General features: G+C 43.8%; 1 protein-coding gene across 1 annotated transcript; it reads right to left on the bottom strand.

The window, feature by feature from the left end:
- Positions 1-7,536: 7,536 nt before the first annotated feature.
- On the bottom strand, positions 7,537-19,221 carry gap43 (growth associated protein 43). Its single transcript, XM_044032801.1, has 3 exons — positions 18,904-19,221; positions 11,662-12,286; positions 7,537-8,786 (listed from the first exon to the last, which is right to left on the bottom strand). The coding sequence occupies exons 1-3, from the start codon at positions 18,931-18,933 to the stop codon at positions 8,704-8,706; spliced, it is 738 nt and encodes a 245-aa protein (XP_043888736.1). The 5' UTR covers positions 18,934-19,221; the 3' UTR covers positions 7,537-8,703.
- Between the last annotated feature and the right edge of the window lie 1,504 nt (positions 19,222-20,725).

Genomic DNA, 20,725 nt, shown 5'->3' with positions numbered 1-20,725 from the left:
AAAAAGTCATAGTATAGTATGTGGTCTAAAATCGGTCAAAAAAGTCATAGTATAGTATGTGGTCCGAAATCAGTCAAAAAAGTCATAGTATAGTATGTGGTCTAAAATCGGTCAAAAAAGTCATAGTATATTGTCAAGACTGGCTCAGATGACTTGACAAAACAACAGCTACAAGAGAGATGCTGGCAATTTAACATTTATTTACAATCAACATAACAAGCTAAACCAAACATAACCTATATCTGTAATCAGGTGAATCAGTTTTAAATGCAGGTGTATGGATGTGTGTGAGTGTTGGATGTGAAACTAAGAACAAAACAATGTGAGCTGCAGGACGCCAGGCTGGAAATGGTGAGAGAGCGAGCACGGCTGGACTGTTGGGATTTTAAGGCACAGCCCCGCCTCTGTAGTAACTGCACACACCTGTGATGCATAGGCTTGATTGCCTGCCTGATTGCCTGTGTGAAACAAAGAGAAAGGGAGAGAGACACACCTACACAACCCCGGCCACTCGGGGTCGTCACACCCCCCCCCTTAAGACGGGAACTCAAAAGAGTGACCGTCCCAACAAAAACCACCACCAAATATTTTCAATAACCAAATAATGAAAAATAATTACCCCCTTTTTTCTGCAGATCCCAACCCAAACTCACCCACTTGTCCCAGTACTCCGCAACCTGGTACCGGGAAGCCTATTTAAGAGACTGAAACATTGGCTGAGCAGGAGAGAAAATGCAGAGAAAAGTTAAGGGTCACAACAAAAAAAAACAACATGATCAACTGATCCCCTGACAAGGTTTTACTACTTCAAGGCAGAGGTGCCCGAGACAAGGCATCTGCTAGGACATTGTCTTGCCCTTTAATGTGACGAATGTCAAGATCATAACCCTGAAGAAATAACGACCATCTGACGAGTCTCTGGTTTGGGGATCTAAAGGAACCCAAAAATGTCAGAGGGTTGTGGTCTGTATAAACCACCAGGGGTGCCGTTCCTCCAATTGGACACGCTGTGACTCAGGCAGATGAGCTAATGAAGAGTCCAGGTTGCACAAAGAATCAGAGTTTTTCAATCTGCCACTCACCAAACTGTCATTAGGCTCAGGAACACTGTCTAGTGTTTTGGTTACGCTCCAAGTGTCCACAGCCAGCACTGGACCCACGTCACCCTTTATGGTACTGTCACCTTTCAAACGCTGATAATACGGCTTTAGCAGGTTAACATGGTACAGATGAGAAGACTTTCTTCGACCTGGTGTAGCTATAAGATAATTCAAATCAGAGACCTTTTCTATTACAGTATAAGGGCCAGAAAATTTAGCTTGGAAAGGTGAAATAACCACCGGCGTCAAAGCCAGGACCTGATCCCCAGGACTAAACTCATGGCGCTCTGTACCCCGATCATAATGAGCTTTCATTTTGGTCTGAGACTGCCCCAGTTTCTCTTTAGCCAACATCCCTGCCACAAACAACTTGTGTCGAAACCCATTTACAAAGTCGATCAAATTTCGTGGAGCTTCAGTGGGAACCAACCCCATTTTCAACGCTGTCAGCGGTCCGCACACAGAGTGCCCAAATACCAAGTCATTCGGGCTAAAGCCCGTACTCTCATGCACTGCTTCTCTTGCCGCTAACATTAACCATGGGAGACCTTCCTCCCAGTCCCGATCTAATTCCGTGCAAAATGCACGCAGCAATGATTTAAGCGTCTGATGGAACCTCTCCAATGCGCCTTGGCTTTGCGCATGATATGCAGTGGACCGATTATGGCGAACCCCCAGTGTTTTTAACACCTGAGCAAACATGTGTGAGCAAAAATTAGACCCTCGGTCACTTTGTATGACTTTTGGTATCCCAAACACTGAGATGAACTGAGAAAGTGCTTTAACAACAGATTTAGTGGTGATGGATCTAAGTGGATAAGCAGCAGGGTAACGAGTGCTTTGACACATTACCGTTAACAAATACTTGCAACCTGACTTAGCACTAGGCAATGGACCAACACAGTCTATAATCAGATGCTCAAAGGGCTCACTTACCGCAGGAATAGGCTGCAAAGGGGCGGGTTTTATGCTCTGGTTCGGTTTGCCGGTCAGCTGACAGACATGACACGTCTTCACATATGCAGCCACATCCTTCTTGGCACGCGGCCAAAAAAAATGTTTGAGGACATACGAGTAAGTTTTACGCACCCCAAAGTGACCACTTTCATCATGTGCTGTTTTTAAAACTAGCGACCGAAAATCTTGCGGCACCACAACCTGAAACACAGGCTCACCCACAACGTCTCCATCACAAGGTAGCCATTTACGGAGTAAGAGACCATCCTGAACAAAATAGGCTTGAGCTACCTCTTCTATCTGACCACGCAGCAAAACTTGATCCCACAACGTGGACAGCGAAGTGTCAGATTTTTGTGCTTTAACCCACTCATCTTTTGACACAAGTGAGAGCAAATCAAACGGCACTGGTTCTCCAGATACTTTCACCTCTCCAGCAGAGGACACAGACTCACGGCTACTCTGAGAGCGCGTCACGGCACAAACAGGAAAAACCTGCAGCGTTGAACTGTCAGATTCCACCTCTAACGGTTTGGACACAACCACAGGTGACGGAGGACCACTAGGCCAGACTCGGCCGCCACAGACGTCATTCCCCAGAATCATTGAGACACCTGGCAAAGGTAACGCTGGACGTACACCCACAGAAAACACACCTTTAACAAGGTCACAGTCCAACTCCACATCATGTCGCGGCACTGGTACAAAGCCTAGCTCCATACCACGCATCACAATGAAATCACCCGATTGTGTATCATTGGAAAATGGAAGCACCGACTGCACAATGAATGAGTGTCTAGCTCCTGTGTCACGCAAAACTTTAATATTAACGCACTCGTCACTGCCTACCAAGGACACTCGTGCGTCAATAATAAAAGGTTCAAACCCAGACCTGTCACTGTCATCCACAATTACGGCCTTGTTTCGTCCGCTTGTGCACAACATGGCCGGACCTGGGGTAAACGCATTTTTATTTTTTAACAAAGGGCATCGATCTTTCCAATGACCCTCTCCACGGCAAAAATGACACACATTGGAACGTTCAGGGCGCACAAAAGCTGCCGTTCTCCCAGTCGGCGTAGGTTTAAAAAATCTGCGGCGTGTAACGCCGCCATCACTGCCTTCGAACCCCGCTCCTGCACGCATCTCAATGAAACTACTCTTGTGTGTCAAAACAAAATCATCTGCTAACTCGGCCGCTCCAAGTGCTGTAGCTGGATCCCTCTCATTCAAATAGGCATTTACGCGCTGAGGAACAACATTTTTAAACTGTTCCATTACAATCAGTTCAGACAGATGCTCAAATGTGGTAACTTTTTGTGCGGCACACCAGCGGTGAAAGTGAGTCAATAAGTCACGCACAAATTCAACGTTTGTCTGCTTATCTCCTTTAACCCAGTATCTAAACCGTTGGCGATACGCTTCTGGAACCAATTCATATGCTTTAAGGACAGTTGATTTTACAGATGCATATGTTAAACTGTCCTGTGCGCACACAGCCAAATACGCCTCCTGTGCTTTGCCCGTGAGGACACACTGCAACAGGAGAATTTTATCCGCATCTGCCCACTGTTTTGCCTCGGCTACACGCTCAAACAAAATGAAAAAAGTGTCTGGATCCCGCTCATTAAACTTTGGCACAAGGCGCAGACTCGCCGTCAGGTCTCTAGCTTCACGGTCGGCTGCAAACCCTGACGCACCAACAGACGTTCTATTGCGGTCAGAAACCCTCAGTTTAGTCCGCTCGACTTCCAATTGCAACTCCAACAGCTCCCTTTGCTGCTCAAACGAGAGCACACCAGTCTGCCTCACCAACACCGGCTTCATCGAGGCCGCTGCCTCAGCAGGTTCTTTCTGCAACACACCTCTCTCAAACAAAGATAACAAAACAAACATTTTAAGCTCATCTTTAAGCAATCCCTCTTGTAACACTATATCATAGTACTCAGCAATTTCAACCAATTGATCCTTTTTACAGGAGTCCAGAAACACTGCACTGGGCGCTTCATAAAAAGCTGATAAACTGTCCATATTCACCTTCAGAGTCAGATCCTTACTGATAGACACAATTGAGCACACAAAAGCCACCCGGTTAATTCCCCTAACTGCCTAACCCAGATCTTACTAACCTTACCCTAGTCTTCATGCGGTTCTGCAGCGGGCTGATTAAGCACAAAACCTGCGGGACCACATGACCCCACGGAGTGCCCCCGAGAAGGTTGCCAAGGCAACCAACACTAGCCGCTCCCCACAACACTACAAAAAAAACAAACTGACACAATCCCAAAGGAGAAAGTGTCCTTAAGCCTACCGGGAACCACCGGACATGTGCATCGACTCAGTAACTTACCGACCTCTGACTGGTAAAAAGAACTCTCCCTGGCCTGCAAACAAATCAAACAAATTATTTACAATGGACGAGCCCCCATTTGTCAAGACTGGCTCAGATGACTTGACAAAACAACAGCTACAAGAGAGATGCTGGCAATTTAACATTTATTTACAATCAACATAACAAGCTAAACCAAACATAACCTATATCTGTAATCAGGTGAATCAGTTTTAAATGCAGGTGTATGGATGTGTGTGAGTGTTGGATGTGAAACTAAGAACAAAACAATGTGAGCTGCAGGACGCCAGGCTGGAAATGGTGAGAGAGCGAGCACGGCTGGACTGTTGGGATTTTAAGGCACAGCCCCGCCTCTGTAGTAACTGCACACACCTGTGATGCATAGGCTTGATTGCCTGCCTGATTGCCTGTGTGAAACAAAGAGAAAGGGAGAGAGACACACCTACACAACCCCGGCCACTCGGGGTCGTCACAATATTATGTGGTCCAACATCTGTTGAAAAAGTCATAGTTTAGTATGTGGTCCAAAATCAGTCAAAAAAGTCATAGTATAGTATGTGGTCCAAAATCGGTCAAAAAAGTCATAGTATAGTATGTCATCCGAAATCATTTAAAAAAATCGTAGTATAGTATGTGGTCCAAAATCGGTCAAAAATGTCATAGTATAGTATGTCGTCCAAATCAGTCAAAAATGTCATAGTATAGTATGTCGTCAAAAAATCGTCAAAAAGTCATAGTATAGTATGTCCGGTCATTTAAAAAGTCATAGTATAGTATGTGGTCAAAATCATAAAAGTATAGTATGTGGTCCAAAAATCGTCAAAAAGTCATTAGTCATTAAATATGTCCTAAAACCTAAAAGTCATAGTATAGTATGTTGCCCAAAATTGGTCAAAAAAGCCATAGTAAAGTATGTCGGGTCAAAAGTCAAAATGTATCGGGTATAGTATAGTATGTGATCCAAAATCGCTTCAAAAAGTCATAGTATATATGTCATTCCAAATCATTTAAAAAGTCATAGTATGTGGTCCAAAATCTGTCAAAAAAGTCATAGTATAGTATGTGGTCCAAAATCTGTCGAAAAAGTCATAGTTTAGTATGTGGTCCAAAAATCGGTCAAAAAAGTCATAGTATAGTATGTAGCCCAAAATCGGTCAAAAAAGTCATAGTATAGTATGTGGTCCTAAAATCGGTCAAAAAGTCAATATAGTATGGTCCTCAAATCTGTCAAAAGTCATAGTATAGTATGTGGTCCAAAATCTGTCAAAAAGTCATGTGGTAGTAGTATAGTATGTGGTCCAAAATCTGTCGAAAAAGTCATAGTTTAGTATGTGGTCCAAAATCAGTCTAAAAAGTCATAGTATAGTATGTACAAAATCGTCAAAAAGTCATAGTATAGTATGTGGTCTAAAATCGGTCAAAAAAGTCATAGTATAGTATGTTCGTGTCCTAAAAAGTCATAGTATAGTATGTGGTCCAAAATCAGTATAAAAAGTCATAGTATAGTATGTGGTCCAAAACGTCTAAAAGTCATAGTTTAGTATGTCCTCAAATCAGTCAAAAAGTCATAGTATAGTATGTGGTCCAAAATCGGTCAAAAAAGACATAGTATAGTATGTGGTCCTAAATCAGTCAAAAAAGTCATAGTATAGTATGTGGTCCAAAATCGGTCAAAAAAGTCATAGTATAGTATGTCAGTCCAAAGTCAAAAAGTCATAGTATAGTATGTGGTCCAAAATCTGTCAAAAAGTCATAGTATAGTATGTCGCCCAAAAAATCGGTCAAAAGTCATAGTATAGTATGTAGCGGAAATCAGTCAAAAGTCATAGTATAGTATGTAGCCAAAAATCGGTCAAAAAGTCAAAAAGTCATCGTATAGTATGTCGTCCGTAAATGGTCCAAAATCTGTCAAAAAAGTCATAGTTTAGTATGTGGTCCAAAATCCGTATAAAAAGTCATCGTATAATATGTCGTCCAAAATCACCTAAAAAGTCATAGCATAGTATGTTGTCCAAAATTGGTCAAAAAAGTCATAGTATAGTATTTCGTTCAGCATTATCATCATCATATTATTATTATTGTTATTATTATTATCATTATTATTATAATAACACTGAGTTATGTTTGAAAACAATACATTAAACCTATCATAAAATACGTCATGTGCTTTTCAATGTGTCTTTTAAGTGATTTCTCTCAGTAATGAAGAGACTCCGAGTCAGAAGTCCTTGAGTAATATCTTTTTGAATTCTTAGTCTCCAGAAACAATTTGCATATTCGTGCTTCTCTAGTCTCTTCATGTAATTTGGTAAGAATAGTAAGACAGTAAAATAGAGAGGAATATGTCTCTTTGAACTTTGCGAACGGTGATCATACCCTAAAGTCTGCATACCATCAAATGTATACCTATACTTACCACACAGTCTATTATTGTCTTGAATTTCACACCCGCAATTGTGTTTTTATTGATTTTGGGGTTCCAGTATTTTAGGCCAAGAAAGTCTCCACCTTCCCCTGTCAAATTACACATATTTATATTCACGCTTTGTTTGTTTGTTTGTTTACAGTATCCTCTAAAGTGACATAGACACTCCATCCAGTGCAGTCTGTTCAAGTCGTCTGCAGAGGTGAGAAAGGGATATCCTCTCTCTTTTTTTTTTATTTGTTACTTTTAATGTTCAGGTGCCAGTTCGTCTTAAAAAAAGAGTGGTTATTCATTTCCGTTTGTAAAGAATTCCTCCCCTCACCTGTAAGTGTGACCCCGTCAGATCAGCTGAAAAACATTTGCTCTCAAACCGTCTGCATAGCATGTCTCACAATCTGGTTGTGACAGATTATAAAATGGATTTCTGTTTACAGACAGTTTACTGTTTACAGACTTCATGTTAAGATAAATTGTAAAAGATGTATTAGATTTATAAGCATGTTTTCCAAATGTGAACTATTAATTTGAATAGCACTCATAGGAAAATTAAAACAATGTTGTCATCACTGATCAAAGTGTAATGAGTCATTTCCAACAGTTCTTTTAAATAAACGGCACAGTTTATGGTGGTAATTGGCACATTTGCTTTATTTTGAAAACAGACATTGAAACCATTTTTATTTTTTTCATATGTTTTCTCACAAGTTTGAACTCCTTGATAAGGTTGAAACTGGACATTGCACTCACTGAAACATAGGAAAAGTATTTTTTTTGTGTTTGCTCGTTTGTTAAGATTTTTCTTTTTTTAACCTTTTTTTTCTTGTAACATCAGTGCAAGAGTATTTTTCCAATTCATATAAACTGTCATAACAACACCAAAGACATCAAAAAGAAGCCGCCACACCTCTTAAGTTTTTGTGACTGCGAAAAAGTTTCCTCTCAGAGGGAGAGTTCCCATCATGCATCTGGTTCGATGGTTCATGCTACTGTTCTCACAGTTGGCTGGCGGAACACAAATCGTCATGTAAGAGCCAGTTACATCAATACTATAGCAGATTTCTATAGTTTATTGTATGATCATGTCATTCAAATGGCAACAGGTCCTTTATTATAAATGTGAGTATGTAAAAGGGGTGTAAACCAAGCTTGAATGACTCAAGCAGAACAGAGAGAGAGTGACATTCTTGTCCTATGTGTGGGTTTTTTTGGATTCAGGACAAAGTCGTCCAAGTGGAGATGTCACACATTTAGCTATACATTCTATTTTCCATCCAGTGTGTGTCACGTACTTTATCTACTTTTGCTGTGTTCTCAGTACACTTGTGCCGTGTCGAAAACTAGGGTAGCAATGTTTGAAACCATGTTTGTGCACGTCGCTGCGAAACGGATTATACCTAAATGTGACTAATAAAGTGCATTGCAATGCAAATCAAATGTGGCGCATCGTCAATGCATTTTAAATGTGTGAACCTCCAGTTGGGAAGCGGTCGTTCCACAGATATTTCATTTACATTAAATAGTGAAGATGAAGCAAATCAAATCCTCGTCCCCGTCATCATCATCATCATCATCATCATCATCATCACCATCTTCATCATCATCATCAGAATAACAATCATATTTCCATAATCATCAACTACAACATCATCATCGTCATCATCACCACTTCCTCAAAGTATTAGCTTGAGCCAAAAAACATCACGCTGGAAACTCCCCCCAACATGAGAAAATCATTGCCACACAAAAAATGACAAACAAATAGAAACGGAGTGCCTTCTCATTGGGAAGGCAAAGAGCAACCTTTTTAGATTTTTGTTTTTGTTATGTTATTCTTCATTCTTAATTCTGCTTTCTTTGCATTCGACTTTCCCTTAGTCATTCTTGGACTCGGTGGCCTCCGCCGCTGCGTCTGCCGCCGGGGCGGCTTCCTCCGCCTTAGACTCCTCTGCAGCATCTGTGAGTGGTTGAGAAGAAGGAGGAGAGATGACGGATAAAAGGTGGGGTTTAAGAGAAAGAAAAAATGAAATCTGACACGGAACGACTCCGTGACGCTCACGCGGCGTTAAAGCTGAGGGCCGTGTCATTCAGAGGACGCGGCGAAACGTCTGAAATTGGCAGTGTAAATAATACAGGAAGAGAGTGCTCCTAATGGAGCCGTGAAACACTTTAACTGACATCGAGATGTTAACAGCGGCATCTCCGCCTGTCACATCCACATTTTCTGAATTGTAATGCTATGATGCTGAATAACAATCACATTCACGTGTCATTCTGGTCTTTATAAATCCTATACAACGTGTTATTCTGCTGTTCATTTATTAGATGTTGCTGTAGTCTCCAAGTTAAAAAGTTCACTTTCATATATATATATATATATATATATATATATAAATCGTGGATAAGACGTAATCACGCGATCAGTCATCCGTTTTATTGTGTCTGACCAAAATCTATTATTCAAGTACCCTGAGAGCGGTGATGTCATATCTCGGTGATCTCATACTCTTTTAATAGATATGGAGCAGCCATGAAAGAATGACATCATTGCACTGGAGATTGGGGTGATGGAGCATGTGTGTGTAAGAGAGAAAGAGAGGGTGGGAGGGCGGGCAAGAGAGGGAGGGAGGGAGGCAGAGAAAGAAAGAAGTGGGGCCATCATGTCGGTGTTATTGCTTGTGTTAAGTGTGTGTGTGTGTGTGTGTGCGTGCGCGAGCCTGAGTTTGTGTGTAATCATGTGTGACTCGAGACAGCATGAGTCATAGCAGGTAAGAGGTAATTAGCTTGTTAGCCGCCGTGACAGACTCGTGAACGTCCGTCTCAGCAGTCGCTGACCTGTGAGATGCAAATATGATTTCGCCCAGTGTACAACGCTGCGCCTGTCGCTCCTGCTTTCTGACACAAAGTGCCGTCCCCGTTTACTTTACCACAGAGACATTACTGACTCTAAATAAAGGCTGGTTCAGTTTTCAAATAAGACATGGAGATGTGTCTCTTACCCATTATGCACACACCAGGATTTGGATTATACAAAGAAAATTGATTTGATTGAAATTTTGATTGAACGTTGTGCAGTGAGAGGATGAATTATGTTTCCCAAATGTTTCATGGACAAATTGAAAAATTGTCCTTGAGAAATTGACATACACTTTGAAAAATACAATGATGAACTTGGGGGTGTGATCCCAAATGTATACTTGCATTTCTTCCGTTTAATTAAAATCTGACTCAGTGAACGTCAACTAAAAAAATAGGTGGGGATTTCAAAAAAAAAAAAAAGTAATTCATTTCTTTCCTTTTGTGCGAGTACGCAGTGCTATTTTATAATTCATTACGCTGTCAGATATACAGCCAGCAACTTGGTTGGATGTAACTAAGTTGGGCCAGTAAAGCTGAATATCCTTAATGGAGAATCTGGATCAAAGGCAGACTACATCGTAAATTATTCAGACGGATCAGAGTACCTGGCGTCCTTGCATGTAACACAGTCTGTGTGCTGACAAATCCTGGCCGAGTGACTTTGTTATAAATATTCATTTGCTCTCCGAGTCCGCTCTGTTAGTAAAGCAGATGATGGCCAGCAGTGGGTTTGTTAATGTGCGGCTCTTTGTCAAGTGCTGTTTTGTTTGCGACAGGCTTCTCTGGTGCGGCTTGTGACCGGTAAGGATCATTAATCATTCATTTAAATCAGAGCACCTGTTATCACGGCTTTGTTCCATGCAGGCCAGCTATCCCGTGGAGGTGGTAACTATGACAACAGGGGAAGAGAGTGCTGTCTAGGTGACCTAGTTTCCATGTAGTTCTGTGTCCATGTATGTGTGTGTGGAATAAACACTGACCTTGTCAGGACCAGTGTTCCCCATGGAGACCAAAAACCAGGTACTAATGAGGACTGGAACTGGCTAATTGGGCTAATATTTTAATTGTGGTTAAGGTTAAGGTTCCAGTTAGGTATGAACTAGTAATGGTTAAGGTTAGGGATAATACATTGTTTAGGCTGTGCAGCTGAGCAAACCTGTGTGTGTGCGTGTTCTCCACCTAATGCAGACTGAGCATGCTCCATTACCTACTTGTCTGACCCAGTCAGAGAGTCCTTGGACCAGATATATGGGTTAATGTCAAGTGCATGTTGTGGAAGTTTATTTTGTCAGCATTGCCATATCGTTTCATGACCTTCGCTCTCTTTATGGGAGTGTACGTTCTGCCGTAATAGGACATTTTGTGATGGACTGCCGGGAAATCTGTCAGGTCGTCGTCAATGTTTTGACTGTGACGCGCGCGCCAAAGGCTTGGGGCGGTCATCAATCCACCGCTGTCGGTGTTGTCTTTCCAGTAAATGATTGAAGCACCGTGTTGGTGCCAGGACTCAAATCTTACGAGCCCTTCAGAGAAGCACAGGAAGTCGTGCCAATTCCCTGAGCTGGACTCGTTTGAGCACCAACGCTTCCATCCTCAGTCTCCACACCTCATCCATATACAGTTCCCCCCATCTTGCACAGACCGAGATGCAACTGTGTGTCTAATCAAATATGGAGCCGTACCTCTGCATCAACCTGTGAATGGTGGAGCGCTGCCAAAGAGCGTTAAATCCCACAGACCCAACAAGCAGTTATTTCCTGTGATGCCTGCCAAGCAGGCGACAGGATAACTCACGTATTGATGTTTATACCATTTTTACACGGAGTAAATTGCTTCTTGATTGGTGAGAGTGTCGAGAATATTTTTTATCTTTGTATAAAATGCTACTTCAAACTCGGGACACCAGTATCTGGTTCTATCCTCCTCTGAACTGAGCCTATTTTTTTGATAAAGTGTAGGAACATCCTGCATACCTTGTTTATCATTTGTTTGGTTAGGCTCCTCCTTCTCGGCTGTCGAGCTGACAGCAGCAGGCACGTCGGCTTGTCTGGCCTCCTCCTTTTTCTCTTCACTCTTCTCCTCCTCCTTCTTCTCCTCAGCCGTGGCTGTCGTGGGACTCTTGGCTGCCACCGCCGGGGCCTCCACTTCTTTGGGCTTCTCCTCAGCTTTCTCCTCAGCCTTTGGCTCCTCTTTCTGGGGCTCGGGAGACGCCGTGGCGGCCGCAGGAGAAGCAGCAGCTGGCGCAGCCGCTACAGGAGACGCAGCGGCGGCAGCTGCTGGAGAATTCGCTGGCTTCTCCGCCACTGGGCTTTTGGTTTGGCTCGTCTCCTCCTCCTTCTTGGCCTCTTCTCCTGCAGCTTCCTCCTCGATTGCAGGTGTCTCATCTCCGTTTACCTTCTCTCCTCCCTCTGTCGCCTCCTCTGCAGCCGCAGGACTGTCTTCGTCCTTGTCTTCCTCTCCACCTTTCATCTTTTTCCGAGTTATGTGTCCACGGAAGCTGGCCTGTATTTTGGTGGCAGCCTTGTGGGCCTTGTCCTCAGGTTTGTTGGTGGTGCCATCCTGTTCGATTTTTTGGTCCACATCCTCATTTTTCTCCACCTGGCAGACAAAAGAGAATACAGCTGTTAAAAAAAACCATAAGCTCATGTGAAGATCCATTGGAAACCAGCACAAGGAACTGTAGTACTGATATTTATTTTTAGAATTACAAAAGTTATTTTTTCTTCTTTATTTATTTTACACACAGCAGTGTAGGAGCAGTGGGCAGCACTGATCTGCGCCCAGGGAGCAATGGGTAATCCTTTAAACTTGACCGTGGGCTGTCACATAAAAACATACAACTACTCATGGCATGTACCGCTTGGGGATGATAATCCCACATATTCAAGTAATCAAACTTTGTTTTTTTTGAGTGTACAATTCCACAAAAGATGCACAAGTGAAAGGTCAGAAGATGGAAAGTGACAAAAGAATGTGCTATGAGAGGTAGTTGTTAGTTAGTTTATGAGTTGGGGTTTCACTGGAGAACCATAGACTGGAAAAACTGGGTTAGGGTTTCAGGATTTTTTTTTTTTTTGAAATTAAGTATAAGTGTAGGACTGGAAAAGGAGCAAGATTAGGAGGAAAAGGGGCAACACATGTAATATTGAAAGGGGTTCCGTGATATTACCTTGAGTTACTGCCTCCATAGTTGTCCATCAAATAGTGGGCTGTGCTATGAGTCATAAATCTAATGAAAAGAAATCAAATCAAATAAAGGAATGAATGATGAGCACTGGAAGTGGCAAACAAAATGAATCAGTATACATTCAAAATGAATTGGCAAACAAATTAAAAAAAATAAAAATATTTATCTAGCCAAGGTTCAACTAATCCAAAGATTGAAATGTGCATCTTAAATGAATGTGAATAAGCAACACGAGGCAAACACAAACTGTCAGAGCATGCAAGCCAAATGATAAATATGTGAAAACTGCTAAATCTAAATGGTCTTTCTGTGTGTCACAGCTTGGTCTGGAACCTCTGACTATAGAATAAAGGTACAATATTTTGTCATGTCATTTGCTGGTAAGGGGGGATTTAGTGCCGTGATGAATCACAGGAATTTGTGTCGGCGTTGATTCCCTGAACATAATGAATTAGATACACTTTGGATTTATGGCACAACAAACAACATGACTCCGGGCAGTTATTGTGGTTTATTTAATTCAGACATCAAGTGGATATTGTGCTCTTGATAAGGCTGCGGGAAACAGATTCGGTGAATAAACTTAAAAAGTTGCGCATCCGTGTTTGCTGCATTCTCTGCTGAGAATATCCACAAAACTGCGAGCAGAAAAAAAAACCCCATAGATGTTCAAAAACTGAGGCTCTTTCTCCAAAATAATGAGTGCATCTCTGTCCTTGAGGTGAAGTAGCATTCTAAAGCTCCATCTCTGGCTGCTAGGGAACCAGCTGCCTAGAATCTCCTCAGCATTCACTGCCATACCCCTCCCAACCATCAAAGGTTACCTTGACAACCAGAGTGCTAACTCATCACGTCTACTGGTTGGTGCTATGAAAGAATATATGTCACCCTGATTGGCAGTTCATCGGACCCCTCGGGGGGGAGCAGGCCAATAGAAACTCATAAATCAGTGGGAGCAATCAGCATGGATAAGGAGGAGCGTGTGATGTAGCAGAAGGACTGATGGGGTTATAGGTGTGTATGTTAGTGTCACTGTGCAGTGGCATCTTGTTAAAGGTCAGTGAATCTAAGTGGAAAAAGACACTGGCTGCTGCAGCCATGTGTCCCTTCCCTGATTCCCATATTAAACACGAGGCCTGACTTGGACAGTTGCCGAGAAATTACATTGGTGAGACATGATTTAAGAGCCAGAGGCCCTAAACCAACACGTCCTCCTCAGGGTCAGTGTGTCACTGCAATATTGGAGCAGCGAGGCCACGGTACAGCCACCACCTCCTCCACCTTTATTCGCAGCAGACTCTTGGGCTCGGGGTATAAATCCAATACATCATCTTCCTGAAGCAATTTTAGTGCAATGCAATATTAAAACCTATACAAAAAGAAATACTATAAAATCACAGGTTGTGAAAGGAGTGGAATATTGTTGCTCCTCGCCTTAAAAAAAACATACAGTTTTTTAAATAGTCCCAATAAACTCAAAGAGGTGCAGTGCTATGAGAGCAGATCGGCGGCATGGAGGCAGACAGACTGGCACACCCTATGCTCTGAATGAGAACGCAGGTCTCTGGTGACTTTTTTTTTTTATTATTATTTCTGATCTCATAGGTGCTTACAATTGCTAAAATCTTTGACCCGAGCACTTAACACTTAATATAATTACTGCAAACTGTGAGTCAGACGGGGTGGCAGAAAGAGAGGGATGGATGATGGTGTTTGGAATGGCCAGGGTATGACATCATTATTGGAACAGAAGGGGATGTCATTTACTTTAGCAATCTGGGTGTGTGTGTGTGTGTGTGTGTGAGAGTGCAAATGTAATAAAATACCAGCAGACTGCCAAGTGATCTCATAACAGTGTAAGGAGAAGGGGAAGGAAGATTACCGTCATGGTTGGACCACAACTGTAGCATCATCATTTGAATTATTGACATTTGTCTGTGCGTCACTTCTTCAAAAAGGTGCTGCTCTGTCACTGTCTGACTCCTGTCATATGTTACCATGTACTGTAAGATCGATGACACGCCGCTGTAATATATGCATATATATATATATACTCACCAGTGGTGCAGTGCATAAAAGTCTGTTTTTAAATCTCGTTTAAAAGGAAAACTTTGCACCAAATGTTTTCCATATAGGCTCCGTGAGGACTGTGACTGTTAATTGAACCCTGGTCACATACTCTCCTACAGGCGCTCGTCTACTTAGTTACTCGTCTGTGCGGCACACATTTTCATTCATAAATACAGCGGCGCCTCCCAAGGGTACAGCACACGACAAGACGTGCTCCCTTCACACCAAGACTCTGTGGCTTCCTTGATTAATTTGCGATGAGACAACATATTTGCATTATCAGGGTAATCAAATTACTTCTTGCAATTAGCCCGCAGTGCTTCCTCTATGAACACGGCCTTTCTGGTTGCCATAGATACACCCCATTAACCAGAGAAATGTGTGCTTATTAGCAAGCAAACCGTGGAATTTGTGCAATATAATGGGCCTTTTCTCACATGACTGTGAGCCATTTTATGCAATTCTCAATATAGCAACATTGGAGAGTCGCTGTCATCTCTGACAGGGCACTGGGGGCATGAGCAACAGCTGTCTTCATGATGGGAATGGAACAGTTAGTAACGTTATGATCAGTGCCAATCACCAAAGGACAAAACCATGTCCTGTAAAAGTAATAAATCGCTGTGCTAAAATGTTTAAGCACATTATTTGACGGCTTTACCTATCGGCAGTGGTCTGTGTTCTCTCTCTCTCTCCCCCTCCCTGTCTCTGTCCTTGGGTGGGCACGGCTGTCGTGAGAACCACACCCCAGAGTCAATGGTTTTTACCGACAGATCCATAACTGCACGCACACACACACACACACACACACACCATCCCCCAATGTTGACACACAGCAACAATCCACCACCTTCGCACTGCCTCATTGCCAGTGCCATTAGGGACATGTTTCAGGCGGGGAGACGTGGTGCTGGTTGAATGACCACAGAACCACAGCTCACTCTAATGCACACATTAAGCAGGCATCGTAATCACGTCTTTCTTTTAAAAACCTGATTAATCCGTTCAAAAAAGGACACTCCCTTTTCACGTCCCTGCTCCTTCCAGCTTTGGATCAAATGCTGCTGAGAGGAATATTATTAAAAGGTAGTATTTGCACTGGTAACAGTGGAGTTACACAGGGCCCCTTTTATCATAAACAGGCACGGGGGGGGGCTGAAGTCTCTTTAAAGATAATGTAAGTCATAAAATACAGTGTTCATTTAAATGGAATGGGGAAAAACCACCCTGTTCTGTGTCTTACTGCCACAGTTTGCATATACGCAGAGGGGTAATTCTATCAGCTCGGCCGGTGTCACACACACACACACACACACACACGCTTCACCTGAACACGCCGGCGTGATGCCAGTGTCTGTCTGCTTTCTGCAGGAATCATTCAGACAGCTGCTGTCTATGCTCTGAATATCTCCTTTCTCTTTCTGTCAGTTTTTCACTCTTCTCACTGAGCAAACTGCTCCCCACTCTTCTCTCCTGCTCCTCACACACACACACACAGCAGAGCACCACACCCTTTTAGCCAGCTATCTCCTGCAGATGAGGAGAGGAGGGCTCAGGTGGTGACTGCCACAGCCCCCGCTCCCTCTCTCATTCTCACGCTCTCGCTCTCGTTCCTTTTGACAGGGAATTGATGAGCAATGTTAAAGGATTTCTTTTTTTTACGACAGCCTGGGAAAAGATGCACCACAGCACCTAATAAGCAGCCATATGCCAGCGTCATTACATCCTCCGGAGCAGCCTCTTAATTCGATTACGCCGGCTCTCTGTCTGAACAAAGGCTCTGCAATTGCCGCTGATCGCATAGGGGGCCAGGGGATGAGGACGAAGAAAGGTGCTGAGCAGAGAAGGCAAGTGGAAGTGCAGAGGAGCTGGAGGAGAGAGGCAGGGGTTTGGATGAGGTGCTTTGGGAGAGGGGGAGGGGGAGGAAGCAGGAGATGTGGGCTGTGGCTAATTCTTTGGCTCCGAGGGAGAGGGCACTGAGGGCACGAGGAGCCACGGTACAAGAGGAGATCCTTTTCTTTAAGCTTGAAGTCTGCGTCTTAATTAAGGAGCTTGTCTTTGGGGAAATGAGGTGGATGGGCACTTTTTAAAAGAGCAGACATGGGTGGGATTTGATAAGTCTTGGGGTTGAGTTTTTTTCCCTCTAAATTTAAATAAATCCAGAGCTAGAGGCTGGGGGCAATAGTGGGGAAGAGTTAAATGTGAAGTGCCGTCGTTTGTTTTACTCCGATTGAGCACTTAACACCACAATGGCAGCACCCACAGCAATAAAGCAGACACCACCCCTTCTTTGCTCATCCGTCCATGAAGACATGAAGACCACTGAGTCTGTCTGGATGAATTCATGCCCAGGCTCATGAAAAGCAAGAGCGGGTGGATGCTTTTTTCCCTGTGATACTCGAAGCAGCGACAGTGTTAATGCGACTGTGGGAAAAAGCCGGTGCCTCACCCACATGGTCTGCAGAGTGCAGCATGCCGGCTTCTATTCCTTCATCATCCCCCCCCCATTCTTCCTCACATTTGCACCTGCTCAATTCCTCCACCCATCGTCCCTCTCTCTGTCACCATTTCCATTTGTAATATCCCATGTACTTTTACTCTGTGGTTGCATTTTTTTCTTGCTTGCTTTTTCTTGCATGCATGCCTCCCTCTACCTTCCCCCGATCTCCCTCCCTGTGGGTTTTTTCCACCTCTCTTTCCATGCCCACCAGGTTCCCCTTCTTCTCTCTACCTCACTCCATCTATCCCCATGTGCACCAACCACCCTCCACCCTGCCACTCGATCTCTCCTGTCAATCTCTCTTGCATCTTCCTCTCCCCGCATGTCTTTCAACCCGGCAACACTTGCTTTCTTTCCTCCCTCTGCTTCTCCCTCCCTGCCACAGCTGATATGACTCATGCAGGATGACATTTAAAGAGTCCTATCAGAATCCAGTGTTTGCTATGAATCAGATTAAATCAGAATTATTTCTTGAGATACTACCAAGAACTGGTTCCCTGATCACAAACAAAACCACTATGATAGCTGCTGGACTACAAGAGAGGAAGGGAGGAGAATGCCACCTCCTCCTCCACTGTCCAGACCCACCCGCACCCATGCAACACCTTCTTTTTTTATTTATTATTTTACTGCCACTGAGAATAGGCTCTGGGTTATTATAAGCTAGCCAACACCACCCTTTCGCACCCTTTAAATGAGTGCATACTTCACCATACCCTCCATTGACAGGATCCACTTATTAAGCTGGAGGACTATTATAATCCATTTAGACTCATTTATTCCCATTATATTCCCTCGAGGCCGTTGACATGATGGTGCTGCTCACTCAATCCGTACCCCACCCTTTTTTCTCATCACTGTGGAAATTTACTTTCCTGTGTCATCAATTTCTGCTCAAGACATCAGAAGTAAAAGAAATAAAGAAATAAAGAAATAAAGAAACAATGCATACATTTAGAGCAACATTTACAAGCACATATTTTGTCTAAGTTACAATAATGGAACAATGTGTCGACTGCAGACGAGCCGCTGAATAAATGCGGGAGTATTCCAGCTTTTAAGAGCACATACGATACAGAATCGATCAGGTATCTTTTCATTAATCTGTCACTTTTTGCGAGTGTTTGATCAATACGAGGGAATGCCCATCCGCCCATAAATGAAGTCACAGTCTTGCTCCTCTCTTGCAAGTACAGTGTGAGATGTGAGAGGCATTGTGGCAACATCCATTCATGCAGGATAATCACATTAACTAGGCGTGTCTGGGCTCAGTGTGATACACTTCTGCTCAGACGAACCAGGCCCAGAGTCAAAGGAAAATACACCGACATTATCCTCTAATGAAGACAAAACAACAGTCATAAAGTTCACGTTTGAAGATGCAGCATTTTATCATAAGGAAGAAGAAGGAGGAGAAAAAAGCCAGAATGACTGAAGAAGCAAATGAGAGCAGTTTACCGGTTTGGTTCTTCTTATGCAGCACAGCATAGTTGTAGTTGTAGTATCCTCCCTTTTTCTTCTCTGCCTCTTTCTTCCCTTTTACTCCCTTTCACTTCTTCTCTCTCACCCTCTCTCTCTCTCTCTCTCTCTCTCTTGCTTTCGTGCTCACACACTCTCTCTCTCTCTCTCTCACACCCTCTCTCTCTGGCTGTATCAACAGCTAAGCTGCTCGGCGCATTTACTCATCCCAGTTTGCACACACACGCTCTACACTTGGTCTGCCTGGACTCACCTCCTTCTCTCTCTGTCTCTCTCTCTTTCCCTCTCTCTCTCTCTCCTACTGGCTGCCTGACAATGACTAAAAGCCCACCCTTTAAACCCCTCCCTAGCCCTCACTCCCTCTCCTCCCATCTTCGCTTCACACTATTCCCCCCACCCTCCACCAATTCTCACTCATAGTTATGAACCCCACCACCTCTTTTAGATCAGCACTCCTCTCTTCTACATCTTCTCACCCCCCTCCTCCTCCTCCTCTCTTTCAGCATGGCTTCATCAAAAGCTGCGGCCCCACCCTAAAAAGACTCTCCCTGAACAACTGACTATATAAGTCAAATATTTGGCCTTTTTTTTTTAATGGTCCATTTTTTTTTTTTAATGTTGTTCATCTCCACAGCACCAACGCCTCTCTGCATATCCACTCCCCTTTGACGTGCACGAGGTGCTGTCTCAGACTGCATGTTCTACTATGGATCTCAGATCAGTGAGTGGCGTGTGTGTGTGTGCGTGTGTGTGTGTGTGTGCGTGTGTGTGCCTGTACAGTTCTGTGCGTCTGCAAATTTGACATGGCCGATGCCGACAGCGTGTTTTCTGGCACAGCCGGGAACAGCTCTTGCCAGGAGAGAGACGCGTGAAAGAGAGCTGTGATCAACGCCAGGCACATGCACCATGCATGCACACGCACACACACACACACACACACACAATGTGCACTGAGGACACGTCACCCGCACCACCAACTCGCCCGCCCCCCATACCAGCGCTCTCTCTGTTCTCATGGAAACACCAACAGATAGACAAGAAGAGAGATGGAGAGAGAGAGGGGGATGAAGTTGGGAGGAGGAAGCAGGAGGACTGGGTGTGGCAGACAGGCAAGAGAGGGAAACTGCATGTATCTTTCTCTCTTCCTCCCCCCTTTTTTTCCCCCTGACTCTGTGCCCACATTTGCGCACAGGTTTGGTTTAATGGGCAGGTATTATCCCCACAAGTGCATGTATAACCATTACTATACAGTGAGACAGGCAGATGCACGCTCATGCAAACACCCACACACTGTATTTGTCTTTCCTATCACAGACACACACACACACACACACACATTGTGGTGTCAGAAGAGCCTGCACCCCCGCTCTGACACTGGTGAGCGCCTGCAGTTGCTACAGACAAAATGAGGCTGGAGAAAGGGATGATGGGTACCAGTATACACAGGAATGGAGGGCAGGTTGGATGGAGGGAAGAGGAGTATAAAAGGAAAAAAAAAAGACTCCTGGGGGGTTGTGATCTGCTATTCTTCCCTTTCACAGGATTACGCCACATCCAGTTCGCCGAGGTGAAATTGTTAACCTCCCGTGCTGAGCCACAGCTTTCCCGGTGGTCAGAGCAACCACACAGGAAAATCTAGCACCATTACTTGGCTGTACTACATCATCACTATGTGTCATCTCGGTGTACGGGCTTGCAGTATGACACAGTCTCTGTCATTATGTTCTGCTGAGTGCGCATGATCTTTCCCAGCACTCCCTCGCTTCAATTCTATACAGTTACGCACAATCATACTCATCAG

This window comes from Solea senegalensis, linkage group LG8 (assembly GCF_019176455.1).
Source record: "Solea senegalensis isolate Sse05_10M linkage group LG8, IFAPA_SoseM_1, whole genome shotgun sequence".
NCBI lineage: Eukaryota > Metazoa > Chordata > Actinopteri > Pleuronectiformes > Soleidae > Solea > Solea senegalensis.
Note: the sequence above shows the minus strand (reverse complement) of the source record. Positions and strands in the feature narration are given on the sequence as shown.

Coding starts and splice junctions, on each gene's coding strand:
- gap43 (XM_044032801.1), bottom strand. CDS start 18,933: ATGCTGTGCTGCATAAGAAGAACCAAACCG. Junction 12,287..18,903: donor GCATAAGAAGAACCAAACCG/GTAAACTGCTCT, acceptor TTTGTCTGCCAG/GTGGAGAAAAATGAGGATGT. Junction 8,787..11,661: donor CCAAACAAATGATAAACAAG/GTATGCAGGATG, acceptor AACCACTCACAG/ATGCTGCAGAGGAGTCTAAG.